At 51.0% G+C, this 26876-nt stretch overlaps 3 protein-coding genes and 1 long non-coding RNA gene across 14 annotated transcripts in view; 1 reads left to right on the forward strand and 3 right to left on the reverse strand.

Moving 5' to 3' along the window:
- The window catches only part of PPP1R13L (protein phosphatase 1 regulatory subunit 13 like), a 14989-nt gene extending 13459 nt beyond the window's left edge, over positions 1 to 1530 (reverse strand). The window contains exon 1 of one of the 3 annotated variants that reach the window (XM_036232475.1): positions 1404 to 1530. The gene's annotated coding sequence lies outside the window, so the exon portion shown is untranslated. Of the gene's footprint in view, positions 1 to 19; positions 326 to 1403 lie in introns of those variants that run through there. The other 2 variants (XM_016150451.2, XM_036232476.1) reach the window with 2 other exon arrangements.
- On the forward strand, positions 1479 to 4188 carry POLR1G (RNA polymerase I subunit G). Of its 4 annotated transcripts, none has more exons than XM_016150538.2 (3): positions 1479 to 1575; positions 2178 to 2319; positions 2486 to 4188. In XM_016150538.2, the coding sequence occupies exon 3, from the start codon at positions 2523 to 2525 to the stop codon at positions 3903 to 3905; it is 1383 nt and encodes a 460-aa protein (XP_016006024.2). In that variant the 5' UTR covers positions 1479 to 1575; positions 2178 to 2319; positions 2486 to 2522; the 3' UTR covers positions 3906 to 4188. The 4 variants fall into 4 exon arrangements, with proteins under 4 accessions (XP_016006024.2, XP_016006006.2, XP_016005997.2 ...); XM_016150520.2 differs by lacking the exon at positions 1479 to 1575 and adding an exon at positions 1587 to 1719; XM_016150511.2 differs by lacking the exon at positions 1479 to 1575 and adding an exon at positions 1705 to 1830.
- ERCC1 (ERCC excision repair 1, endonuclease non-catalytic subunit) lies at positions 4017 to 18870 on the reverse strand. 6 transcript variants are annotated; one of them, XM_036232521.1, is made up of 10 exons: positions 18752 to 18870; positions 16481 to 16592; positions 15290 to 15505; positions 12531 to 12634; positions 11713 to 11812; positions 10685 to 10761; positions 5813 to 5912; positions 4719 to 4790; positions 4441 to 4509; positions 4017 to 4125 (listed from the first exon to the last, which is right to left on the reverse strand). In XM_036232521.1, the coding sequence occupies exons 2-10, from the start codon at positions 16571 to 16573 to the stop codon at positions 4075 to 4077; spliced, it is 882 nt and encodes a 293-aa protein (XP_036088414.1). In that variant the 5' UTR covers positions 16574 to 16592; positions 18752 to 18870; the 3' UTR covers positions 4017 to 4074. The 6 variants fall into 6 exon arrangements, with proteins under 6 accessions (XP_036088414.1, XP_016006053.2, XP_016006046.2 ...); XM_016150567.2 differs by lacking the exon at positions 18752 to 18870 and adding an exon at positions 17009 to 17356; XM_016150560.2 differs by lacking the exon at positions 18752 to 18870 and adding an exon at positions 16966 to 17354.
- Positions 18871 to 20166: 1296 nt separating this feature from the next.
- Positions 20167 to 26328, reverse strand: LOC107513648. The gene is made up of 3 exons (XR_001597600.2): positions 24306 to 26328; positions 22515 to 22596; positions 20167 to 21863 (listed from the first exon to the last, which is right to left on the reverse strand). It is a non-coding gene; the product is annotated as an uncharacterized LOC107513648 (long non-coding RNA).
- Positions 26329 to 26876: the final 548 nt, after the last annotated feature.

Consider the following 26876-nt stretch of genomic DNA (forward strand, 5'->3'; position numbering starts at 1 on the left):
CCAGGGGGATGGAACTCACGGATCCGAGGCAGATCCTGGCACCGGAGGGCTTCCTCCGGCTCCGGCTCCGGGTGCAGGGAGCGGAGGACGGGGCGGGGCAGGCGCCGGGAACAGGTTAGACGACGTGACTCCTGCTGGACGGAGGCGGGTCCCAGAGGGGAGGGGGAGCCGGGGTCGCCTCGAGCACCTTGGGACTTGTAGTCCCAGAGGGGCAGAGCTCAGACTGAGACGTTCCCATTTGGATTCATCAAAAATCCATTTCACAGACAGGAAGGGCGAGGCCCAGAAGCCGAAGGGGACCTGGTCATAGAAATAGAGTCCAGACTCCTACCTCGCTGTGGCTGCAGGAGACGGACTCGGAGTCCCTGCCTCACCCCTCCAGACCCAATTGCCCACCAAATGAAAATTTGGACGCCACCAAAGGGATAGGTTAGAAGCTGGGGGAGAGTCACATGACCAGACCTTAGGGCGAGAAATGGGCCTTGCCAAATCAGTCTCCCTTCTACTCTCTGAGCCTCAGTCTCCCCGTCGGTAAAAAGGATGGGTTGGATCCTTATAGAATTTCCCAGCAACAGCGCCCAAGGCTGGAACTACAATCCCCAGCAACCGACGCGGCAGACGTCGGGCCCCACCCCGCCTCGCGTCCTCTGGGAATTGTAGTCGCGGAGCCCGTAGGGGCGGCTCTCGGGTGTCTCGTCCAGGCGCCGGAATCTTCAGGCGATCCCGCGTGGAGGCAAGGCGTCCCCTTCCCCTGACCCTCCCTCCGCTCTGGGAAGCCGCTCGCTCCCTGAGAAGGAAAGCGCCCCGATTCTGGAGTAGGATCCGAAATCTGGGCAGAGGGGTCAGGAAGCGACGCTGACACACCGGCCAGGAATGCAGTCGGGTCACCCTGTCTAGCCGCCGTCTCGCGGCTCCGCCTGCCACCCCCACGCGATGCGGTCCCTGTGGGAAAGGGGCGTGGGCGCGTCCCCCAAATCTGGGTCCACGTGCCGCTGTTTACACGCGCCCCTGGACTGGGAAGGGGTGCTGGTCAGGCCTGCACCCTCTTCCTTACTCAGCCTTCGAGAATGTGCCCCACGCACGAGACTAAATACTCGGGGCCATCTACCCGCCTCATTTGACCAACGAGCCTCGCTCCTTAGCCTGCGCGACCCCACGCGTGGCTGGCTCCAGAGTCTGGAGGCTCCACCCGGGACCTATAGGCTCCGCCCCCTATGTTTCCCGCTCCCTTGGAGTTCAGAAGCCCCGCCCCTGGCTGGTACCTCAAGCCCTCGGGAGGAATCATCCCTTTTCCTCCGTTTTCTCACCCCTTTCACTCAAGCTCTGAATTTCCGAGGCATCTGGGCCTCCCTGAAAGGGGCTGTAAACTCGAAAAGCACAGCCCTGCCAGCCAAGACTCTTACCTATCTCTTTAAGAATTTCAGACCAATCGATCTTCCTGTCTCTTTAAAGGTTAGGTCCTATAAATGTGGCTGCCTCTTTAAGACGACGTTGGAGCAAATAATGTCTAAGACTGCCGGGGGAAATGCCTGCTGGAACGTAGCGGGGCTCTGCCTCCGCCAGACATCAAATCATGTGCGTCCTGGAGTGAACTTTGGGGAAAAGACGTCTTCTTCGGTTGTCTGCTCGCACAAGTGCAAATTTTCCCCAGTTCTGCTCATAGAGCGAGCGGGCTCTGAGTGACACCCCCGCGCTTCCGCGCCACTTGGGCGCTCCTGGGTGAGGTCCCACCCCTTTGGTTCCACGTGGTCGGCGGAGGGGCTAGAGCAGCTCTGGATGCCGATGCTGCGTGTGGTGTGGGTACTGGGATGGCGGGGACCCCATCCGGCGGTGAGTTGCTTCAAGGCAGGCCGACGGGATTCAGAGGGTTGACTGGCGGGAGGAATAAGGGGCGCCCGGGAGTGTTTGGAAGGAAAAAGGGACATCTCCGGAAACACGACCTGCGAAAAGTATGTCCTGTGAAGGGCGGGGGTGGAGGAAGTGGACGGAGAAAGGGTATCTTCGGGAGACTGCCGGTGGGTGGTAAGGGCGCCCCCAGGGGGAACTGGCTGTCGGGGAGGATGAAACAGGTGAGGGCATTCCGGCGCCTAAGAAGTTGGGACCAAAGGACCGATAGGCGTCTTGGAGGATTGGACCGGCAGGAAAGTGTCAACAGACACCCGTTTCCCCTTCTGCAGGTGCTGCTCGGTTCTCTTGTCCCCCTAACTTTACCGCGACGCCCCCAGCCTCAGAGCCCACTCATTTCTCGTTGGAGGCATTTAGGAGCCCAGATACGGAACTGTGGCTGATCCAGGCCCCTGTAGACTTCCCCCCAGACTGGTAAGTGGTCCCACACCGCCTCCGGGGAATACTCCCTACCTCAGTGGCTAAACCAGGGGGCAATTTAGAGGGGCTTGTCCTAAGAAACCCAGAAATGCTGCTCCTCAGCTCCTTTCCCCTGTCCCACCAAGAGTCTGACCAAGCTTCTGCCCTCCCCTTCTTTCAGTCTCAATGGCCGGCTCGTGCCTCTCTGTGGCTCCCAGATGGTGAAGGGCAAGTTGGCAGGCAAGCGGCACCGCTACCGGGTCCTCAGCAGCAGTGGCCCCCAGGCTGGAGAAGCAACCCTGCTGGCCCCTTCGGTAGAAGCAGGAGGCGGACTCACCTGTGCCCCAGCCCCCCAGGGCAGTCTGAGGATCTTAGAGGGCCCCCATGAATCCCCGTCAGGGACCCTGTTGCAGACCATTCCAGCAAGCCCCCAACCACAGATCCCTCCTGGCCTGAGGCCTCGGTTCTGTCCCTTTGGAGGCAGCCCCCCAGTCACAGGGCCTGGGTCGGCCCTGGCACTGGGGTCCCCAGCCTCCGGGAAGAGGAAAAAGAAGCATAAGCCCAAGGCCTCCTTTCCTCAGGAGGCAATGAATGGGCATGGGACCCTGGAGGTGGACGCAGGTTTGGGGTCGCCAAAGATGGATGTGGGGAGGAAGAGAAAAAAGCAGCAGCTAAAAGAACCAGAAGTGATGGAGCTGGTGGCAGCAGAGCCCACAGCTGAGATGTTGGAACCTCTGGGAGTGCTGTTTCCATCCACCAGCAAGAAGAAAAAGAAGTCCAGACAGACAGAAATGGTCGAGCCAGAAGTGGGGATGCTGGAGCCAGAAGAAAAGACAGTGGAGCTGGAACTCATGGTTAAAACTGAGCCTCTAGAAGAAACAGTCCTATCCCCAACCAAGAAAAGGAAGAGACAGAAGGGGAAAGAAGGGACGGAGCCAGTGGAGGGGATGAGAGCAGAGCCTCAGCTGCAGGTGAAGATGGAGCCACAGGAGGAAGACATCCCACTGCCATCCTTGAAGAAGAAGAAAAGAGAAAAGGGACACAAAGTGCTGATGGAGCCGGCGACTGAGGCTATAGAGCCAGAGATGAGACCTCTGGAGCTCCGAGGGGAGATGATGGAATCTGAACTGCCACTTGAAGCTCAGCTTCAGGCCGAAGCAGCTCCAGCATCCACCAAAAAGAGGAGGAAGAAAGACAAATGGCAAAATCCAACGACAGAGCCAAAGACAGAGGTGGTAGAGCCACAAGAAGAGGCGATGGTACCTAAACTACCAGGTGACCCTGACCCTCAGGTATCTCTAGCATCCACCAAGAAGAAGAAAGAAAGAGGGCACAAAGCGACAGAGCCAGGGACTGAAATGATTAACCTACAAAGAGAGATAATGGAGCCTGAGCTGCCAGATGAGGGTGAGACCAAGGCCAAGGCGGATCCAGCATCCACCAAGAGGAGGAAGAAGCGGGGCCAGGACTGCTGGGTACCAGAGACGGCATCCCAGGAGAAACCGGAGCTGCCACTGAATCCAGAGTCTGGGGAGGTAGCTCCCACGGGATGGGAGGAGAAGAAGAAGAAGAAGAAGAAGCTGCAGCAGGATCCTGTGTAGTCCCCAGGGAAAGTGATGGCTGCAACTAAGAAGGGCTGAGGTGGCCAGCTGGGCCATCAGAGGGAAGAGAAGAGCCCCCTCCCAGTGACTGTACCAGTACACGAGCAGAAGTCTGGACTGGGAAAATGCTTTATTATTACACTGAGGGCCTCCTTGGCAGCTGAGGTCGTTAGGGCACTTTCAAGAAGGGCTCATGTAGGACATCAAACAGCCTGCGGGCCTGGTGGGGAGGTGGGGGGAAAAGAAACAAGGAACTGTCATTAAATGAGCCATTCATTGGGTACATCCGAGTGGGCTTTGGTTCTTTTTCTCCCAGCCTGGAGGGGGCCCTGGGGACTAGGAGAGAAGCAGCCCAGTCTGGATTCTCTCCCAGGGTGGCTGTGTGAGGCTAGCCTGGTCCCCACTCTCTCTGGACCTTGGATTTCTCCATCTGTAGGAGAGGTACTGTGGACTTCTGAAACCTCAGACTTTGGAACCCGGGGTGCCACTTCTTTGGGGCCCACTCCCGCCCCTGACCCCTCAAGCCTATTCTTACCTTCTGGGGCCCCAGGCCCGGGCACAAGGCCAGATCTTCCCGGGATGCAGCAATCAGCTGTTCCAGAGACTGAGGAAGGAGGGAGTAAAGGTCAGGGGAGGCGAGCACAAAGCCCTACCCTGCCCCAGCGGGTCTGGGGTCTAGGACATTCCTGGAAGGAGACGAGGTCCTGGGGGAGGGCAGGGGAGGCAGGGAGGTGGAAGAGAATGGCAGGGGGTGCTTCCTTGAAAAGGCGAGGGGGCAGAAATGTCTTTTGGGACAGGGGAATTGTCCCTTACCCCAAAAGTAGTCAGGAGCGTCTGACTGTCCGTTTTATTGACTGACTTCACGGTGGTCAGACATTCAGTCACCTGGAAGGGGAGGAGGGGGCAGGGGTGTGTTGTGAGAAGAAAGAATTGTAGGATGAACCGTGAGGGCGGCGTCGGGTCACTGCTGTCCCCAGACTGCCCTGCATGTAGGAGGTGCTCAGTAAATGTTTTTGGGGGGAGGGGGACTGATTGAAAGGTCATCTCAGAGTGATCCCCAAGTAGCTGAGAGGGTATCAGTCACATGACGGGAAGATAAATACCATTTACCTAGAGATGATTCAGCCAAGGGGAAGACTATGGTCTGGACTTGGACCTGGGGTCAAAACCAGGTCCTACTACACACACTGTGAGACCTGGGCGTGGGAACTGACCTTTCTGGGCCTCTTGTTTTTAGGCAAATAGAGGACCTAATAGTACAGGGGTGGCTATAGACATCCATTGTTACTCTTGTTTTGCCCAGATTCGACAATTCATTCAGCAAATACTCCCTAGGCACCAAGTGCTGGGGGCTGCTGGGGACACAGCAGGGACCGAGACGGCACCAGGCCTGCCCTCCTGGGGCTCCCAGGCTAGTGCAAGAGACGAATCAGTTCCAGTCAGTGGTGACCCAGATGGGCAGGGCTGGGATGGGGGAGTCCAGTAGGGGCACTTGACCTGGCCTGGGGATCAGGGAGGGCCTCCTGGAGAAGGCAGCATGAGCTCAGATGTGAAAGATGGGATTAGGCAGGTGATCAGGCAGAGGGAACAGGATGGGCACATACTAAGAGCAGCTAGTGAGGCCTAGAAGAAGTGACAGCATGTGAGGGCAGGGGGTGAATGAGGCGGCTGGGCCAAACAGGGCCTCTTCCCCTGAGGCACTGGGGAGCACAGGAGGGTTTTGAGCCAGGGAAGACAGGCTTGGGTTTGTGCTTAGGAAGACCCCTCTAGCTGCTCTTTGGGAGGGAGGGGGACACTGGGAGCTGAGGGTGGGATTGGGGAGTAGAGATGACGAGATCAGAACTGAAGCTCGAACACGCAGGAACACGCTGAGGGGGCGCGGTGCCTGGGCAGGGAGGTGGCCTCACCCGGGAAACGAAGTCCTGCTCCAGCTTCTCCATCAGGAGGTCCGCGGGCTTCTGCTCGTAGGCCTTGTAGGTCTCCAGGTATCTCCCCGCCTCCTCAGCGCTGGGGCGAGAGGACATGCAGGTCAGCTGGGGTGAAGAGGGATTGCATTTTACATCCATTTCATTATGGCAGTAGTAACTGCTGACGCTAAAAATTCCCTACAGAAAAATGAACATTTGTCGACCCCCTCAAGTGCCCCCTGGCCGTACCCCCTGGGAGCATCTCACACATCTCTTCCGGCTAAAGGCCCTCTAAAGCTTAGTGGCCTGACCATGGGGTTCAGGCCCCACTTCCCCCTGACCCTGGGCCAGTGGTTTTAATCTCTCTGGGCCTCCGTTTCCTCATCTGTAAAGTGGGGGGATGGCGGAACTGTGACAAATGAGTCAATGCTCTTAAGTGCCTGGCGCTTAGAAGCCTCTTTAGGAACTGCTGGCGATTCTGGAAGAACAGTCAGCGGCGGAGCATCTGCACCAAGGTTTGGGGGGGGGGGTGGGGGCGGGGATCAGAACGACTGTTTCTTTGCCCAACCGCAGGAAGCAAACCTCAAAAGCATGCAGCTCCCCGCCACCAAGAAAAACAGCTGCTGGAGGTTTTTATGTAGCCCACCTTCAGAAAGAAAAGCTCTGGACGCTGGCTGCTGAATCCTCCGCAGCAAAGAACACAATTCAATAATCGCCATTAATTTTCACATCAGACATTGTTTTTTGACATGTAATTAACTGCTTTGAAGGCAGTAGAAACAACTAAATCATCAAAAGAGTCTACATGTGTGTGGAATAAAGTAACTCAAGCTCATCAGCACCAGGAAAACACTAGCCTTTCTTCTCTTTGGAACTTGAGAATACTGAGCTGAGTCACAATACATAAAGTATGTGTTATGAGGCATTTTCTTAGCCTTCAAAATCCAGCTAGCAAGCAACATGCATTGATTAAATGATGATTTATATTCTTCAGAGAAACATTCATTTTCTAATTCTATTGTTTTCCATTAAACGGGCTCTGTTACTTTTCTCTCACTGCAGCAAAGAGTATTACTATCATCGTAATTAGTCATTTGTTCAGGACATAGAAGTTGCATGCTGTGATCCGGTTCTACAATTTGCTCTAGTTTTTGTGTTCCACGGTATCATCAGGACATCTTCCCACGTCAGCAGGCAGAGCTCAACCTCGTTTATTTAACAGTTGCAAAATATCCCATAGTTTGGATGTAAAGACAGGAAATATTCCCCACATGACGGCCTAGCTTCATGCCAGGCAGTGTGCTGAGCCCGTTATGTTCAGAAGCTTCTGGCATCTCCAGAGAGATCTGGTAAGGCAGTTACTATTTTCAAACCATTATACAAAGGGGGAAACTGAGACCAGTGGGGTTGAGTCACTTGCCCAAGACTACACAGCTGGCAAGGACACAGTTCCCTGGGGGCTCTCGACACCATGCTGTGCGACTTCCCACAAAATGGAGTAACTTTCACACTTGTTTTTGATATACAAGTAATACATAAATACATTTTCTAAATACTCAGACAGTATAGAGGGGCATGCACCAGGGCAAAGAGCACACAGACTTACAAATACCTTTACCCTTTGGCCTAAAAATCCCAAGCCTGGGGTTCAGGGCAGAAACGGGAGCGTTAATGGCAACAGCAAAAGCCAGAAACTACCCAAATGTCCACCAACAGGGGGCTACTGACCGGTCCATCTACTCGATGGGATACTTTGCAGGTGAAAAAGAATGTGGATCCGGACAATGGGATATCATCCAGTGACTAAAAATGAGTTACGGAGTCACGAAAAGACATGGAGGAAGCTTAAATGCATACTGTGGAGTGAAAGGCGAGCTGGAGAGGCCACTGCGAGAGAATGAGGGTCCCTGCTGGTCTCAGCCTGCCTCCAGGAGCAGGGCTCCCGGGACCCCTGCAGATTCCTAAGTGAGAGCATTTGTTCTGATGAGGTGACTCTCTGTGGGCTCCACGATGGGGGCTGGTCCCCAGAAAGTCCAAGCCATGATTAGAAGCTTGGAAGTTTCTGCCCCAACCCCTGCCCTCCAGAGCCAGGAGAGGAGCTGGAAATGGAGTTAATAATTGACCAGGCCCGCTGTAGACATGGGCATGAAGTGTCAATAGTACAAGCCTGTGAGAGCTTCCAGCCTGGGAACACGGCCACACCCATGTGGTGACTCACCCCACCTCCTCGGAGACAGAAACTCCTGTACTTGGGACCCTCACAGACCTCACTGAGCTGTTCACCTGCATCCTTTATCCTCGTGGTTAACCTAAGTGTTTCTCTGAGTTCTGTGAGGCCCTCTAGCAAATGAATGGACCCCGAGGACCGGGACGTGGGAACCTCCAATCTACAGCTGGTGTCTGGCATCTAAAGTGTGTGGTCGGCAGTCTTGTGGGACTGAGCCCTGAGACTGGGGTCTGACCCTATCTCCAGGTAGACAGTCAGAACTGAGTTCAATTGTAGGATGCTCAGCTGGTGTCGCAGAGAATTGCTTGCTGTGGGGAAAAGCCTCCAGGCGCTTGACGGCCGGAAGTGAAGTGTTTTGTGTGAAAGTGGATGAGACAGGACAAAGAGCCACAGTGGGCGAGAACTCGGTTCCCCCTACACGCGAGGACTGTTTCAACTGTGTCCTGTGATTCCAACTCTAGGACATTCTGGAAAAGGGAAAACTATGGAGATAATCAAAAGATTAGTGGTCGCCAGAGGTGAGGGGGAGGGAAACGGGTGGAGCACAGGCAGTGAAACTATTGTGTAAGGGACAGTGATCACAGACACATGTCATACTTTTGTCAAGACCCACAGAATGTACAAGACAGTGAACCTGAATGTCAACTACGGGCTTCAGCAGTTCACAATAATAACATGTCAATATCAGTTCATCGATTATAACAAAGATACCACACTGATTAAAGAGGGAAATGACAAATTGTATGCAGCGGGAGAAGGGATATGTGGGACTCTGTACTTTCCAATCAATTTTTCTACACATTTAAAGCTGCTCTAAAAAATAGTCTATTAATTTTTTTTTAAATGTGGATGCTATACTGGAATAGCACATGGCTGTAAAAAAGAACAAGGCTGCCCTCCATACTGATATAGAAAAAGCCTCCCGATAATGACAACACAAAGCACACAGCAGTATACAGACGGCTTCTGACTCACGATGGTTCGACTTAGAATTTATCGATTTTACGACCACGCGAAAGTGATACACAGTAGGAACCTAAGCTATGATGGTCAGCAGGTTAGGTGTATCGAATCCATTTTGCCTTATGACATTTTCTGCTCACGATGGGTTTATTGGGAGGTAAAGTCGAGGAGTGTCTGTACACAGTATGCTTCTATCTAAGAAAGTAAGAAAACTAAGATGCTTCCACCCGTACTGTCTGCATTTTGTAGAAACATTGAGAAGAAATCAAGAAACCAACGACAGTGGTTACCCATGGGGTCGGAGGGAGTGGAACGGGAGGAAGGGGCAGAAGAGAGAAACTTCTCTGTGCACACATCGCCGGATGTACGTATACAGTGCGTGTGTACGTGTAAGTATACGCTGATGCAGACATATACCGATTTCGTATCACTTCCAAGTTTTGAACTACATGAGCAGGTGACCTATTCTCTAACAAAATAAAATTTAACCATGTCGTATTCAGAAGCAAAATAGACGAATAAAAGTCCTCTCTCCTCAGTCCCTACTCCTCGCCCCCTCCTCAGGGGTCCGCAGCCTGGAGCCCCTGCTGTTCACTCACATCACATCTGGTCATAAACACAGCTGTTTCCTGCCTTTCTTATATAAATAACAACAGGCTGCTGCTGGGTTCTGCTGGCTTCTCGAAGGTTCTTACCTACCGCATCCCAGCGCACGAGCACGGCTCATTAGGAAGGAAAAATTTTGAGTGCAGGAATTTTTGTGCCTATTTTCTGTTTTCTTCTGTCAACCAAACATGCAAGTTTCAAATTACCCATCCTGACATTTTCGCCAAACTAATAAGTACAAAATGGCACCTCATTTTTCAAAATTTACTTTTTTCCTGGTAAGCTATGTGATCAACGAAATTTTCATGTGTTTTTGGCCACCTGCACTAAACATTTAAAAAATTTTGGCCACCTTTTTCTTACTGACTTGTAGGAGATTCTTTATATATATAACAAATACAGTTAAATATATTCATATGAATTTAAATATATTTGTATGATATAAGTTTATGTCTGCTTATAAATCGGGGATCTTAAGTCTGTTATACACACAGCAAGTCTTATTTCTTAGTTTGTCATTTGCCTTTTAACTTTGTTTACAGTGTCTTTTACCATCTAGAAGTTTAAATATTCTCAGATCAGTTGAACTTTTCTTTTATGGATTTGGGGGTTTGCGTCTTGCTTTGGAAGGCTTTTCCTACCCCAAGGTAAGATTCCCTGTAACACTTTTATTGTAGAATGTTTCAAGATTTACATTTGGCTGATGCCGTGAGGAAGGGATGCCTTTTTTCCCCAAGTGGAGAACCAATCTAAATGGTCTTTAAAAACCTAGACGTGGAATTAACGACTCAGCCAAATTTTATGTCTCACTCCTAAGTGCCTGGTATAGTCCTGGGACTCTGAGCTGCACTACCTGCCTTTGTGCCTGCCTCCCTATACGAAAGGCACTAGGACCCTGTTTTACAGATGAAGGAATTGAGGCCCAGAGAGAAGCAGTGCCCGGACCAGGCTCACACGGAGAGGAGAGGTCACGGAGAGGAGCGGTCACGGGAGAAGAAGGGAAGGGCTGAGGAGGCTGGGGGAGGGGAGGGACTCTCAGGATAGAGCCCGACCTGGGGTGGGGGGCATAATCTCACCTCCAGGCAAGGACCAGGGTGCAGTCAGCCAGGATGCACATCTTAGCCAGATCCTTGAGGGCCCGCTGAGGGTCTTTCTGGGCAGAGAAGAAAATCAGAATGAGAGATGTGGAAGAAAGCAAGGAATTACAATCTTAGGATGCCAGGAGCCTTCCAGTCAACTGACACTCCCTAAGCTCCAGCAGGTTCCCTGGACTGTGCTGGGCAGTGCCAGGACCCAGCGGTGACCGAGACAGCCCCGGCTCTGCCCTCCTGGGGCTCACAGTCTGAAGAGAGGGACAGACCCTTCCGAGACAGTGATGACCCAGAGTGGCTAGGGCTGGGGTGGGGGAACCAGAGGAGTGTCTGACCTGCCTGAGGGATCGGGGAGAGCTTCCTGGAGGAGGGGACATCTGAGTGAGATCTAAAAGAAGATGAGGAGTAAAGGCAGCAAAGGAGAGCAGAAAAGGGACTCTCAGACGTGGGAAAGAGCACATGCAAGGATGGGAGGCGAAAGAGGGCTTGAAGAATTGCAATTCACTCAATGCAGGACGGAGGCTATAAAATGAAGCATGATCACATGGAGGCTTAGACATGAGCCCAGGGAGCTGGGTGGGGGTCAGGTCACATCAGGCATCCTGGGCCATGGAAATGGGGAGCCATTTCAGGGTTCTGACACAAGATCTATGCTTTAGAAAGACCTCTGGCTGCTATAAAGATGGGAAGGGTCCAGGCTGGAGGCCATGAGACAAGGGAAGAGGCTGAGGCAGGGGACCAAGAGGGAGAGGGGGCCTAGAGTGGGCCGGGCTGTGAGGTCAGAAAGGATAAAATTGATTCGAGAAACACTGAGGCGGCGGAGGGCTGGGACCAGATGGAGCACGATGGAGAAGGACTGTCAATCTCAGGTGTGAAAAACGGTCCTCACTGAGGTTTCAACCCACATTTCTCCTTGGAAGGGGTTCAACAGTCCACTTGGCCACCGTGAGGACCCATGCATCCCATTTCCAGACAGGGACAGCGAGGCTGGCAGGCAAAGGACCCCTGCTTACCACGTCCACCTGGATAAGCAGCACGCGCAGGGCGAAGCTCTTCCCGAGGCTCTGCAGCCGCCCGTGGATGTAGTCTGGGTGGAGGTTGTGGTAGCGGAGGCTGGGGGCGGGGAGAGGCAGGGCTTGGGACGTCTTGTGTCCCTGAGTCTCTGGGAGCCCCACTTCGCTCTCACTTGGGCGGCCTTACCAGGACCTGAGGCTCAGAGAGGGAGGATGACTTGCCCAAGGTCACCCTTCACGGAAGGAGCACAGAGCGCTGCCTGGCTCTGGCCCCCGGGAGGCTGGCCCCCCAGGTTCTTCTCTGAAGATGGGAAGAGACATGGGTTTGGGTGGACAGGAAACCAGCACCCTAGAGACTGTGGACCAGGGCATGCTGCGGGGCTGGTCTTGGAAGCAGGGCTGTGCCAGGACTGCGGGCTTTGGTCTCACAGGGATGGGGGAGGGGCGGGATTCTTCACCCAGGGCTCTGGGGCCATCTCTGCCCAGCAGCCACCAGCTCTCATTCCCTGTAGGGAGGGCAGGAACTGAGAAGTTTCACTTCTACCTCTGGCTCTGTCTGGAGAGGGGACTCCAGGACTGGGTGGTGGAGAAACCCTGGGTCTTGTCAACTCTAGTCCTGGACGTTGGAGCCACTCAGTCTGGGACATGAGTGACCCAGCCCCTCTGCCCTCAGACCCAGAGTCAGGGACCCCAGGTCTTAAGGTCTGTTCTGGGCACCACAAGCCCCGACCCCTCACACGCAAGGTCACACCTAGGCCCAAGGCCAACGGCCCACGCCTGCATGTCTCCTACTGAACAGCCCAGAGCACCCAGCTCACCTGAGGAAGAGGGCGCAGGTGCTCTGGCCCAGCACGTAGTCCGGAACCACATCGCCAAACTCCCAGGGCACATTGCGCACAAACTTTAGCACGGGGTTGCCCCTCTGGGGGGAAGAAGAGCCAAAGCCACTGACAGGGAGGCCCCTGGGACCACCGCCACCCAGCGCTCACCCCACCTCTCGCTCGCCCCATTTCTTGTCATCTACCTGCCCTCCTCCTGCCCCACCTGGTCTTCAAGCACCACTTCCCTCATTCTCCTCCCCTCCCCAGACTCTTCCTCCTCAACCTCAAATGTCCTTGATGCTCCAGCTCTGACCGAGGCCCCCGGCCCCAGTCCTGGATCTGTTTCCAGCTCAGCCTTCTCCTCCAGCCCCACCTGGGCGTCCTGTGGTCTTCTAGACACTTCCCCCTAGACATCCACCTCACTGTGTCCAAACCGCCCTCAGTATCAGCACCCCCACACCTGCCCCTCCTCCTGGCCCCATCTCAGGATGGCCCCGCCGTGGAGAGACCCAGGTGTGATCATGGCCACTGTGTCTCTCCCTCCTCCTCCAGGTAAGTAAGCATCCCCAGTGCCACAGCCCTGGCCCAGGCCCCTACCCCACCCCGCCAGCCCGGTCCCCTACCCCAGTGACGTTCCATCCTGGCCACCCCCTAACAGTAGCTGGGGGGGTCCTCCAAAAGCACAAACCTGCCTCTCTCTCCTGCTCTAAACACTGCATGGCGCCCCCCATGCCTGCAGGAGGAAGCGCGGGCCCGGCCTGTGACTCCCCACAGGGCAGGGCCCCCAGTCCAGTCCGGCATCTGCTCAGCAGGCTCCTCTTGCTCAAACTCCATCCTGACTATACTCCGTAGCGCAAGATGAAAATTCTTTGCGTAACTCAAGCTCTAATCGAGCCAGTAAGTACTTATTGAGCAGCTACTGTGTGTCTAAGTGCTGGGCATACAGCAGTGACCAGGATAGTCCTCCTGCCCTAGCAGAGGACACAAACGTTAAGCAAGATAATCTCAGGGATGAACGTGTAATTGTCAAGTGAGGTGGAGCTTGGTCGCATAAGCGGGTGGGGTGGGCTCTCCTGCTCTCACAGTGGAGCAAGAATGATCTGTGGGGTCCCAAATCCCATCTCATCGGAGGCACCTAAGAGCCATGGAAAGGCTTTGAACAAGGGAGGGGCAGGATCCTATTTTAATTTTTAAAGGAAGTGTCCAAAATCAAAGACAGACAATGACAGGCCATGAGGATATGGCAAAACTGGAAATTTCGCCCCCTGCTGGTAGGGATGTAAAGTGAAGCAGCATTTTAGAAAACAGTTTGGAGGTTCCTGAAAAAGTTGAGCAGTGACCACGTGACAGAGCAAGTGCCTTCCTAGATAAATACCCAAGAGAACTGACAACATATCTACACAAAAACCTGTACACAAATGTTCACAGCATCATTTTCACAATGACCAAAAGTACGAAAAACCCAATGGATTATCCATCAATGGGTGAACTAATAATAATAAACAACGTGGTATCGCCACAGAACGGAATACTATTTAGCAATAAAAAGAAACGAAGAAGCGCTGACACCTGCTACAACCTGGATGAAACTTCATTATGCCAGTGAAGTCAGTCAGTCGTCAGCTGACAGGCATTTGAGCTGTGTCCACTTTGGGGCTATTGTGAATAACGCTTCTGTGTGGACGTATATTTTCATTTCTCTTGGATATACGCCTAGAAGTAGACTTGCTGGGCCATACGCTAACGCTATGTTTAAATGTTTGAGGAACTGCCAGAATGTTTTCCAAAGTGACTGCATCATTTTACATTCCCACCAGCAGCGACAGAGAGCTCCGATGTCTCCACAGCCACACGGCCCGTTACTGCCTGTCCTTTTGACGACAGCCGTCTTAGGAGGTACGAAGTCAGATCTCATCATGGTTTTGAATTGCATTTTCCTGATGGCTGACTATCTATTCACATCCTCAGGTCTTATTATTGTCTTTGTATAAAGAATGCCAACTCCATCAGTGATAGGGACTTCATCTGTTTCCTTTCCATCGCTGTATTCCCAGAGCCTAGAACAGCACCTGGCAACCTCTGAACACACCTGCGGAACCCCTATTTTAAAGGCGCAGATGAGTTAAGTCACTTGGCCAAGATCTGAGATACTGCGTAGCAGAGCACGATTTGAGCTCAGACCTGTGTTCAATAGTTTTTGAACGAAAGAACAAACCCAAGGACAGGAAATGTAACTACACTATCACAGTCACACCCCCAACAAGAAGAGCTGGGGTGTTATGGACTCGGTGCTTCCGTCCCCTCAAAATGTATATGTTGGTATTGGGAGGGAGGGGAGGTAACTAGTCATGAAGGTGGAGCCCTCATGAACAGAATTAGTGTCCTCATCAAAGAGACCCCAGAGCGCTCCCCGACCCCTTCCTTCACTGTGAAGAATCAGCAAGAAGACAGTCGTCTATGAACCTCACCACACACCACATCTGCTGGTGCCTTGACCTTGGTCTTCCCAGCCTCCAGAACTATGAGAAATGAATGTTTACTGTTTAAGCCACCCTGTCTATGACATTTTTGTTACGGGAAAATAATCAAATACAGGGCATTGAGCCCACACACAGTGGTTGAACGGATGCACGCGGCTAATGAGAGTACAATGGCTAAAACTGAGACGTCCTGTCACTGCCCATCAGAAAGCCATACCCATCACCACGTCTTCCACTGAAAACCTCGGAGCCCCACTTCTCCAGCCCACTCCTCACCTGCCGGGGGCTCACGATGATGCTGTTGGATTTTGTCCCCGGTTTGAGGGCCTGGTTGGGGGTCTCGCCTGCCTGGGGTTCTGGCCCAGTGGGATGCGGGGCTCCAGCTCCTCCTGCAGGTTCCGAGATGGCATACTCTGCGTAGGTCTGAGGGGCTGCCTGAGCCGAGGTCTCCACGGCGGGATGGCTCCGTGTGGATCTGAATAAGGGCTTGGCCTGTGGGGGGAGACAGGGTGGGGGTGGGATCAAAATCTGAATCTCGCCACTTCTCTCCACATCTTGGCCTCTACGCTGTTCCCAGCCACCATCCTCCCTCCTTTGGACCACTGTCATCGCCCTCTCACCAGCTCCCCGACTACACCCTCACCTTCCCCCGCCAAGTCTGTCCCCCACACTGTCATATGTTCCTCCTCTGCTCAGAGCTCTCAGGTGGCTCCCACCTCCAAGTAAAAGCCAAAGCTGTCGCCATAGTCCTCGCAATGGTCCATGAGAGTCTAGAACACCTGTCCCCGCCCCTTGCCTCAGGGACCTCCCTTCCTACCTCTTCCCCATTGCTTTCTCTACTCCAGCTCCACTGGCCCTCTTGCTGCCCTCAAACTTGTCAGGCTGTCTCTGACCCCAGGGCCTTTGCACTGGCCATTCCATCTCTCCAGAGAATGTTCATTCCCTCACTTCTTTCACATGCCGGCCCAGACGTCACCTCCTCAGAGAGGCAGACCCTCGATGGTCTTCCTAAGGTGGCACCTCTCCCCCGTCACACACCATATCCTTTCTTTTTCTTTGTAGCACATAAAGCGCAGCCAGTACGCAGCCAGCTGTTTTCCTTGAAAACACAATCTCAGAGCTGCCAGATCCTCCTATTTACCAAAAGATATCAAAAGTGCGGGCTTTTTTACTTTTTTATTTTTGCAAATCCTTTCTTAAAGGTCAGAAATAAATTCCAGAGTGCTGGCCATGTAAAACACATCCCAGGTCATTTGTTAGATGCTAGTTTGCAGCCTCTGCCTCTGCCTCTTAGAACCACGCGACATTTTACACAGAGAAACTGAGACTTGTGCAGAGCAAAGTACTGTTTCCCAGGGTGACCCCCGGCCCAACATATCCTAACCCATGCTGTGGCCGCCTGGGGCCCTTCCTTCCAACGCCCCGCGCCCCGGGTCTCGCAGCGTTCCTCCCATCTCCCCGTCCTACCCCGGCAGGAGGGACTGCATCCTCGTCCAGTGGTATAAAGAATTTCTTCCTTGCGGGTGGCCCAGGGGGCTGCCGCACGCCCTCCTCGTCCATCCCAAGGTCCTTCTGGGGCCTGTGAATGAAGACGTGGCCGCAGGAGTGAGACATCAGCGTCTGCATTCCCACCGCCCCGAGCAGGGACCCCCACTCACAGCCGTCACCTCCCCAAATCCCAGGGCTCCACAGCATCAGGTTGCAAACACCCAGCGCCCCGGGCTCCAGAGAGCCCCGCCTGCATGGGGCCCCCACCTGCGACAGGGCTCGCGCGGCCCCTTACGGGGTGCACGGATTCCATCCGCCCCGCCCCTCAAGGCCCCAAGTTCGATTCGTTCCGCCCTCACCGTTCCCCGCCTTCCCGGCGCCGGGCTCGGCCCCCGCCCGGCCCTCCGTCCGCCCCGCTCCCGGCCTCGCACCCAGGTGCCCTCCCCTCGCTCCATCCTGCCCACCTGACAGCCCCAGCCCGGCCGTCTCGGCCCCGGGAGGACTCACTTCCACGGTCCGGGGCCGCGTGGAAGGGGCAGAAGGAGGACGAGGCGCTCCCCCGCGGGCGCAGTTAGCGGACCCCGAGTCTCCGCGTCCTTCCGGCTTCTCTAGCCCTCGAGCCCGCCCTCACCGTGCCCCAGAGCGCCGCCCCTGCTCAGCTCTCTATGGTCTTGGAGGACTGCAGACGTTTGGCTTGCAGAGAGCCGTGGGTTTACGCGCCTGAGCGTCTCTGGTTGCCAAGCGGCTCAAGTTCAATGCCCTGATCAAGCGCTTCTCATGTGCTCGGGCTCAGGACGCGGGTCAGTGAAGAAGAGATGGTGGGAGATCAGATTAGGTCCCTTCCTTCTGGACAGCCTTGGGTCGAATCCCGGCCCTGCCATTGACAGTTTCCCCATTCATTCATTTATTCCACACGTATTCCCCAAGCGGTATTCCCCGAGCGCCTGCTCTGTTCCCCGCCCGGTGCGGGACAGCGCTAAATGACACACCAGTGACTAACAAGAGCCCCGCGCTGGAGCTCACGGTCCAGTGGGAAAGACAGACCGGGTTCCAAACAGTGACGACCCAGAGCAGGCAGGGCTGGGATTGAAGACCCCAGGGGACAGTGGCAGGGTGTGCATGTTGGGGGTGCGGGGTGGGGGGTGTCTAACCCAGCCTGAAGGTCAGGAAAGGCTTCCTGGAGGAAGGGACATCTGAGCAGAGACCTGGTTGATGAGTTAGTATTAGTCATTTCCTGAAAGGAGAGTATCACGCTGTTCTAACTTGTAACTCTGATTACTAAGGAGAGGGAACATGTTTTCATGAGTTTATTGGTCTTATAGATTTGTCTTCTGTGAATTGCTTGCTCATATCCTTTGCCCATTTTTTAAATGGGGCTGAATGCCTTTTTTATTACTATTAATTTGTAGGAGTGCTTTATGGTTTCCGATTCTAACTCTTAGTCAGTTACATACATTCCAAATATTTCCTTCTAGTTCGTACTTTGTATTTGGACTTCATTTACTTATTTATTTTTGTCACACAGAAGCTCGTAGTGTTTAGTCATACCTATTTATCAATCTATTGCATGTGACTTTTGCTTTTGGCATGTTTAAGAAGCCTACCATACCCCAAGGTCATAAATATATTCTGTCATTTCTTTAAATATTTTCCTAGTTTTGGTTTTGTTTCTGTCTTTAATTCATATGAGACTTATTTTTGAAAATGCGCTAAAGTAGGAATGTATAATGGATGTAGCCAATTGTCCCGGTACCATTTATTTTAAAAGTCAATTCTCTCCCCAGTTTTTTTCCATATATATGCTGGTATTCTGACATTTCTATTATGTTTCATATGTGTGTGTGTGTATCTGTTTCTTGCCTCCATGCCACACCATCTCATTATTTTATTTTGATATATTTTGACGTAACATCAGGCCAAGTCCCCTCTCTCAGTTTCAAATCTTGTCTTTACCATTTCTTGTACATTTTCCTCTCTAGATGGATTTTAGCAGCTGCTTTTCTAGTTCCATGAAAAATCTTCTTGGGATTGCGATTGGAACTGCATTGAATTGATTGATACCTTTTTCATACTCATGAACAAGTCTCTATCTCTCCATTGATTCCAGCTTTTGTTAGGAGCCTACTATTTTTAAAAAAATGTATTTATACAGTTGATTCATGAATACATTTTTTCTATTAGTTTCCTAGGACTGCTGAAACAAAGCATCAAAAACCAGGTGGCTTAAACAACAGAAATTTGTTGTCTCACAGTTCTGGAAGCTGGAAGTCCAAAAGTAAGGCATAGGAAGAATCCGTTGCAGGCCTCTCTCCTAGCTCCTGTCCCTTGGCTTGTAGATGGCAGTTGTCTCCGTGTGTCTCTTCACATCATTTTCCCTCTGGGCGTGTCTGTCTCTGTGTCCAAATTTCCCTGTTTTATAAGGACATCAGTCATATTGGATTAGGGTCCGCCCTAATGAGCTCATTTTAACTTGATTACCTCTGTAAAGACCTTATTCCAAATATGGTCACAGTCTGAGGTCAGGACTTCAGGACATCCTTTGGAGGGGACATAAGGATTCTGTTACTTTTTATAACCTCTCTCCTCTGAATTCATTTTACCTCTTGCTAAAGTACGTCCTTCTGTAATTCTCTCAGGGACCATTGTGAATAGTAAAGCTGAGTCTTGCTCATCTGAAAATATCTTTATTTCACTTTCACAATAAGAATCTCAAATTCTGGGTTCCTAGTAATTTTTCTGGCAAAGTTAAGAGATGTTGTTCCTCTATCTCCCCGATTTCTGGGTAGCCGATGAGAAGACTACCATCTCCGAGTTCTCCTTTCTTCATAAGCGGTATTAATCCTGGGGTGTAATTTTCCCCTAGGGTCACTTACTAGCAGCTGAGTTGCTTCTGTGTGTGTGTCAGTTTGCTCATCTCTAAAATGAGGATAACAATAGTACAATTATTACAAGGATGGAATGAATTACGTGTAAAACTGTATGAGGCACATGGTGCTATATTTGGGACTGTCGTATAAATAAAATTGCCCTTGACCAAGTCCTGGGTGGCAGGAGCTGTTATGGCCACCTCTGTATCACAGTGCCTCTACACAGGGCCTGGCACCCAGACGGAGCTACCAACTCAGATGCTGTGTGAATGAACGAAGAACAGACGCCAAGCCTAAGGAAAGTGACTTCAATACTGGGAGCTTCAGTTTCTCCATCTGTAACTGCTGAGGTAGTGAGGATTCACTGAAACCACAGAGACCTGTCTTGAGATGGACTGGTTCGTTCATTCCTTGAATAATTACGTATAGAGCACTTACTGTGTGCCAGGCACTGGGGACACAGCTGTGAGCAAATCAGATCAAGTCCCTGCCCTGTGGAACTGACATAAGAAGGAGACACATAAATAAGAGTTTCAGACAGCCATACATGCTACGAAGAAGATAAAATGCCATGCCGTGAAGCAGGCGATGGGGCAGGGAGCCACACAATCACAGACAGGAGGGCTCTATAAGTAATAAATATTGCCATCAACTAGAGTACCATCAAAATACAATAGTCCTCCCTTATCCACGGTTCTGCTTTCTGCAGTTTCAGTTACCTGTGGTCCACCGCAGTCCAAAAATATTAAATGGAAAATTCCAGAAATAAACAAGTTATAAGTTTTAAATTGTGTACCATTCTGAGTAGTGTGATGAAACCTCGCACCATCCTGCTCCATCCCACCCGGACATGAATCATTCCTTTGTCCAGTGTGTCCACGTTGTATACATTCCCTGCCCGTTAGTCACTTAGTAGCTGTCTTGGTTATCAGATAGACTGTCACAGTATCACAGTGCTTATGTTTGAGTCACCCTTGTTTTACTTATTAATGGCCCCAAAGCATGAGAGTGGTGATGCCCGCGATTCAGACGTGCCAAAGAGAGGCCATAAGGAGCTTCATTTAACTGAAAAGTTGAAGATAGTACAATAAAACTATTTTGAGATACAGAAAATACATTCACATTACTTTTATTACCGTATATTGTTATAGTTCTGTTTTATTAGTTATTATTAATCTCTTATTATGCCTAATTTACATAAACTATCATAGGTATGTATAGGAAAAACCATAGAATAGACAAGGTTGGGTACTATCTGCCTTTCCGGCACCCACTGGCGGTCTTGGACGTACCTTCCCCCCACCTGGCCCCAGGGCCTGCTGTAGAGTGAGCTCTTGCTATGAGCTAAGGCCCCATAACAACCTTCCCCTTGGATATTATTAGCTCATTTGACAGATGAGGGAACCGAGCCCCAGCGACATAGAGAAGGATCATAGCAATGTTTCTTTGAATCCGAGAGCAGAGAGCATTTCTAAGAGTCCAGCCAGGGCGAGACTCAATTTCTCCCTCTGGGGAAAGAACTGCCAAACAAACCTGCAACTCACGCCTTTTCCGCCAGGGGGCAATAGCGCCCCGCAAAGAGGACACCCGGGGCCGCTCCGCCAGGACACCCACAAGGGAACGAGACACCCCCCACTCCCAGAAAGCGGCGTGCGGCCCTTTTGCTTCTCCAGACTCCTTTCTTTGTCACAAAAGTGCAACAAAGACCCCGCCGCGTGCGGTTAATAAACTCTGAGCCTGTTTACATTAGTTAAAGTCGGTGGCGCGGTCGCCCTCGGTTCTACGTTACTTGCAAGTTTTGATTGCTACACTCGATTCGCAAATTGAGCTCTCGGGTCCGGGATTTGAGTCTGTCCAGCTCCCAGAGTTGTGAGTTCGAATCTTCCAGCGGCCCACACTCTGATTCCGCTTCCTTCTCACAAAAGCTCCAAGTTCAAACTCCAGTCACAGCCCAAGTTCCCCGGCGACTCGAGTCCCGCTCCTGCCCCACTCCCAAACCTTTCCCTAATCCTAACTTCCAATTTTCTCTGTGCGGTGAGTATAGAGACTATGGGGAGACCCCAACCCCAAGTCCGCCGGAGGGGCTCTGCGTGGAGAGCAGTCGGGCCGAAGGCTCTGGAAACTGGGGCGCAGTCCCGGGGCGCAGTGACCCGGCCGGCATCCCCTCCCGCCTCTAAACTTAGCCGCGGTGACGCGCGGCCCGGCGATCGCTGCGGGGTCGGGCACGCAGGGGGGGCCTGGGGAGGAGGGGGGCGGCTCCGCTGGGCGAGCCTCTATTTATAGCGCCCGGAGCCCGAAATAGCGCCGAGAGGAGCGGCCGAGATGACGCGGGAGCCGCGGGGGCTGACTCACCCAGCCCGGAGTGGCGGCCCGCGGATGGGGGGCAGTGGAGGCGCCTGGCCCCGACCCCGCGCCCTCCTGGGACCTCTTCTACTGCGACGTCCAACGTTTCCATCGGTCACCACCGTGGATGGATATACAGCAATCGGGGGGACCTGCAGCATGAGAGACTGAAGTTAGATCGGAAGTGAGACTTCCCTTGAAGAGCTCGGAATCTGAGAACTTTGTACAGGAAGAGAGGTCGGGGAGGAGAGGAGACTAACCGGAGAGGCAAGCCTGCCTCTCACCAGAAACAGTATGGAGCCGTCTCGGGCACAGAGGAATGGAAAAATAACCCGGCCAGTCACCAGGCCAGAGCATGTCCCCTCTCCACTTGCCCTAGCTCCCTGCATGCTGTTCCCACCCTCCCCTGACTACTCAGTCTTAAGAATTCATGCTCTTCAGAGACCTGGTGCTAAGGGCCATCCCTCACAAATGAAAACTCCGGGGCCCACTGAATTGGGAGCCCCATGAGGGCAGGGCCAGGCCCTTCTCAGTCATCACCATGTCCCCAGCACTGCTCAGCACAAAACAGGCCTCTGGAGAAATTAATTGCATGGATAAAGTGTTGATAATAAAAGAAAATGACATTTTCCAAATTATAATAGCAAATGTTTATCGTATGCAACGTGCCAGGTGAGATTCTGAGAACCATCTCCTATGGGTGTCACTACAATTCTAGGAGGAAAGTGCTTTTATTATTTTTATCGTCACCACTCCCATGTTAGAGATGAAGAAACCAAGGCTGGGAGAATTTCTGAGCTCACCTTGTTAGTAGTCAGATTTGTCTCTTAAACCAGGTTGCCTGGCCCCAAAGTTCTTTCGTTCCCAGGATGCTGTCTTTAGGCCCTAGAGAAACCAAAGCTAAGGAGGGATTCTCAAAGCTCAGTCCACAGAACCCTGGGGGAGGGGTCCCCAGTACTCCTTCAAGAGATCCTCAAGGTCAAAATAATAATCATAATAATATGAAGACACTTGCCTTTTTCACTCAGTCTTTTCTGAGTGCACAGTACAGCTTGCACAATATCACAACAGACCAAACACAAAAGCAGACAGATGTGAGGACCCAGCTGTCTTCCGTCCAGCCAGACACTAAAGTAATTTGCAAAAACTACATTTTTTAAATTTAGTAATTAAATTACTAATTTTGTTTTGGAAAATATAGTCATTCAATTAAAACTGTGTGATTTATGTTAACACGAAATCGGTTTTGTATTATTTTTAAATGAATCAAAAAATGGTTTTTAATTTACCAGTTTCATTTCTAATATAGTGAATATTGTGATAGATATAATCTACATTAACAAAAATCTTTGGGGTCCTCGATGATTTTTAAGAACATAAAGGACTCTGTAACCAAAAAGTTTAAGAATCACTGAACTAATAATCATATAAACCTGACAAATGCCAAGAATAACAAAAATGTCGGAACATAATTTTAACTAGGGTGGAGAATGGGAGGGCAGGAGAGACTTCTCCATCAAACGAGCACTTAAGAAGACATATACTGTAGGTGTAAAAAATAAGGGATTGTAGTCAACAGCCATGCTACTCTCAACAAGCTCGATCCTGTCTGATCTTGGAAACTAAGCATGGTCTGACCTGGTTAGTACCTGGATAGGAGACCACCTAGGAAGACCAGGTGCTACAGATGTAAAAAATAAAATAAAATAAAATAAATAACATAACATAAAATAAAAATGAAAAATAAGGGATTGTAAGCTGACGAGGTCCTTGCAATCTGTGAGGTCAACCAAGGGCTGCCTTGCCTAAAAAAAAAAAAAAAAATGAAAAATAATAAGACGAGGCATAAAGGATGACTGCAAGGTGAAAGCAGGGAGAGCTTTCCAGGCCAGATAGGTGGAAACAGTTTGTGCAAAGGCTCTGTGGTAGGAAATTGCTTTGGGAGTTTGAGAAACAGAAAGAAGGCCTGTGTAGCTGGAGTACAGGGAGCAAGGGGGAGAGTGGCAAGAGATAAGGCTGGGCAGTGAAGGGACCAGATTACATAAGACCTTGAAGTCTGCGGTAAGTATTCTGGACCTTATTCTGAGTGGAGCATGAATTGTAGGGGGGCAAGGATGGAAACAGAAAGCCCAGGGAGGAAGAGACTGCAATAGGCCAGGGAAGACCAGATGGCATCCTGGACTAGGGCGATGGACAATCAAGAAGAATGCTTAGGTTTGAGAGACTGACAGTAACGTGACCCAGCAGAGCAGACTAGGGAGGAAGGCAGAGAATTCTGACAGAGTCCCCTTAGCGTTGGAGAAACCATCAAGACACGCCAGAGGGAACATCAAGTAGGCAGGAGGGAGCTATGGGCTTAAGATTGAAATCTGAAAGTCATCAGTACACGCAGATGGCATTTTTCTAATTTATTAACTCTTTAGCTTATTTTTCTTATAATTTCTAGTTGACGGATGCTATTAAGTATGGTTGGTTGACCTTTTAACAGAAAATCTGGGCAAATTCTCATAGTAAAATAGTTTGTTGATTCTCTTAGTTTTTCCTTGAAAATGACCCAAATGGCAGTTTTATCTCTTGCCTTCTAATTTTTATACCTTATTTTTCTTGTCTTATAGCATTTGTGAAGACTCCCAGGACTGTGTCGAATGGTAAAGTCGATGGATTCTCATATACTCCACATCACAACCTTCTGAGATGACTTATCTCATTATCCCTATTTTATAGAAGAGAAACAGAGGCACAGAGAGGTTAGCCTCTAGCCCAAGGCCACACAGCAAGTGAGCAACCAACCAAACCAGGACTCCTCTCAAAGCTTGTGTTCTCCACCACTGCCTTAAAAGAAAACTCAATAAGCGTTCTACATTTTTCTAATGGGCAAAATACCCTGCAAGTTTCCACAGTGACCCTGGAACTTGGATGAGGTTCTGGGGGCCTGAGGTCTGGTTCCGGCTCCGCCCTCTTTCCAGGCCTTAGTTTCCTCCTGTGAGATGGCATCTAAAAGCCACAGAAACTGCTTTCAGAGAGGAAGAGACAGGTCCCCAAACAGATTACTATATTCATTTCCTGTGGCTGCCGTAACAAGTCACCACAAATTTGGTTGGTTAAAATAAAAGAAATTTCTTCTCTCACAGTTCTGGGGGCCGGAAATCCGAAATCAAGGTGTCGGCAGGGCCACACTCCGTTGGAAGCTTCTAGGGGAGGATCCTGGCCGCTCTCAGCTTCTGGTGGCTCGGGCTGTTCCTGGGCTTGCGGCTGCATTACTCCCCTCTCTGCCTCCATCTTTACATGGCTTCTTCTCTCTGCGTCTGTGTCTTCTCCTCCCGTCTCTTATAAAGACTCTTGCCTCTTGCCGTTGGGTTTAGGACCCATTTGGATGATCTAGAGTTATCTCATCTCGAAGTCCGTACCTTAATTACTCTTTTTCCAAACCTGCTCACATTCATAGGTGTCAGGCGGACACATCTTGGGAGGGGAGGCAGACACCATTCAACCCACTACACAGATCAAAACAGAAAAATGAGAACAAGAAAAGAGGTGGGGAGTTTTAGACTGGGAGGCGCCCAAAGCTTGGTGACTGCGCACGCCCGCTCCATCCATGGAGGCTGGTGCATGCGCCCTGAGAACCCGGAGTCGTCCTGCAGGCTGTGCGCTCCCCTGCCCTGGACAGCTCCACTTTGACGGTGGGGAGATTTGAAAGGAGTTTTTCATTCTTCAGCTGTTAATACGAAAGTAAGAGATTTTCCCTTTCACAAATTTCAAATAATAAAAGGCAATACTCATACTGTACTTAACATGTGCCAGGCCCTGTTCTCACTGTTTAATATCCGTGAGTTAATTTAATATGCACAAAATCCCTACGAAGCCTTGTTGGTGAGGCCCCTTTTATAGAGGAGTAAACCGAGGTGCAGGAAGGTTAGAGCTGCACTTGGGAAGTTCTAGAACTAGTATCTGAACCCTGAAGTCTGGCTTCAGAGTCTGGGGTCTTGACTGCGAGCTGCGCTGTCAACTGGAGCTCACTGTCTCAACTTTGAGGAAGCCACACTCCCAGGTCCATGGCCAGCCCATCGCCCCCTGCTGTTCCTCTGGCCACATGTGGCTCTTCGGCATTGAAAACGTGGCTGGTTCAAAAAGAGATGTGCTGTGGTGTCAAATTCACACCGGATTTCGAAGATTTGGTGCGATAAAAAGAACGTAAAATAGCTCATCAATAATTGCTGATTTCAAGGACATGTTGAAATATTTCGCATATATCTGGTTAAATAAAATACATATACAAAATTATTTTCACCTGGTTCTTTTTCCCCTTTTTTAGTGCCGTTACTTAGACACGTGGCTCACATCGCATTTCTCGTGGACAGCGCTGGTCCCTGGAATTTGCCATCAGCGTATTTTCCATCTGGGAGGACATCAGGTGTGTGGGGGGGGCGTTTGTTCTGGGGCCACTGAGCCTAGGGATTTCTTGTGGTGTTCTGGAACAATCCATGTCAAAAGCACTTTCAAGCAGAGCAACTGATGCTCATGTCGAAATTATGGCCTGCAGAGGACCTGACTAGATGCTTCTCCAAATGGGACATATGGATGGCCAATGGGCTTATGAAAAGATGCTCAACGTCACCAACTATCAGAGAAATGCAAATGAAAACCTCAATGAGCAATCACCTCACACCTGTCAGAATGACTATCTTCAATGAATCGACAAACAACAAGTGTTTACGAGGACGTGGAGAAAAGGGAACCCTCGTGTGCTGTTGCTGGGGTTGCAAATTGGTGCAGCCACTATGGAAAACAGTTTGGAGCCTCCTCAAAAAATTAAAACTAGAACTACTGTATAATCCAGCAATGCCACTTCTGGGCATTTATCTGAAGAAATCCATCTACGGCCATGTCACCCTGAACAAGCTTGGTTCTGTCTGATCTCAGAAGCTAAGCAGGGTCGGGCCTGGTTAGTACTTGGATGGGAGACTAGGAAGACCAAGTGCTGTAGGCATAAAAAATAAAAAATAAGGGATTGTAAACTGACAAGGTCCTTGCAATCTGTAAGGTCAACCAAGGGTTACCTCCCATTAAAAAAAAAAATTCCAAAACATTAATTTGAAAAGTTATATGCATCCCTATGTTCATTGCAGCATTATTTACAATACCCAAGATATGGAAGCAGCCTAAAT

The sequence above is a fragment of the Rousettus aegyptiacus genome, unplaced genomic scaffold (genome assembly GCF_014176215.1).
Source record: "Rousettus aegyptiacus isolate mRouAeg1 unplaced genomic scaffold, mRouAeg1.p scaffold_m13_p_14, whole genome shotgun sequence".
Lineage (NCBI taxonomy): Eukaryota > Metazoa > Chordata > Mammalia > Chiroptera > Pteropodidae > Rousettus > Rousettus aegyptiacus.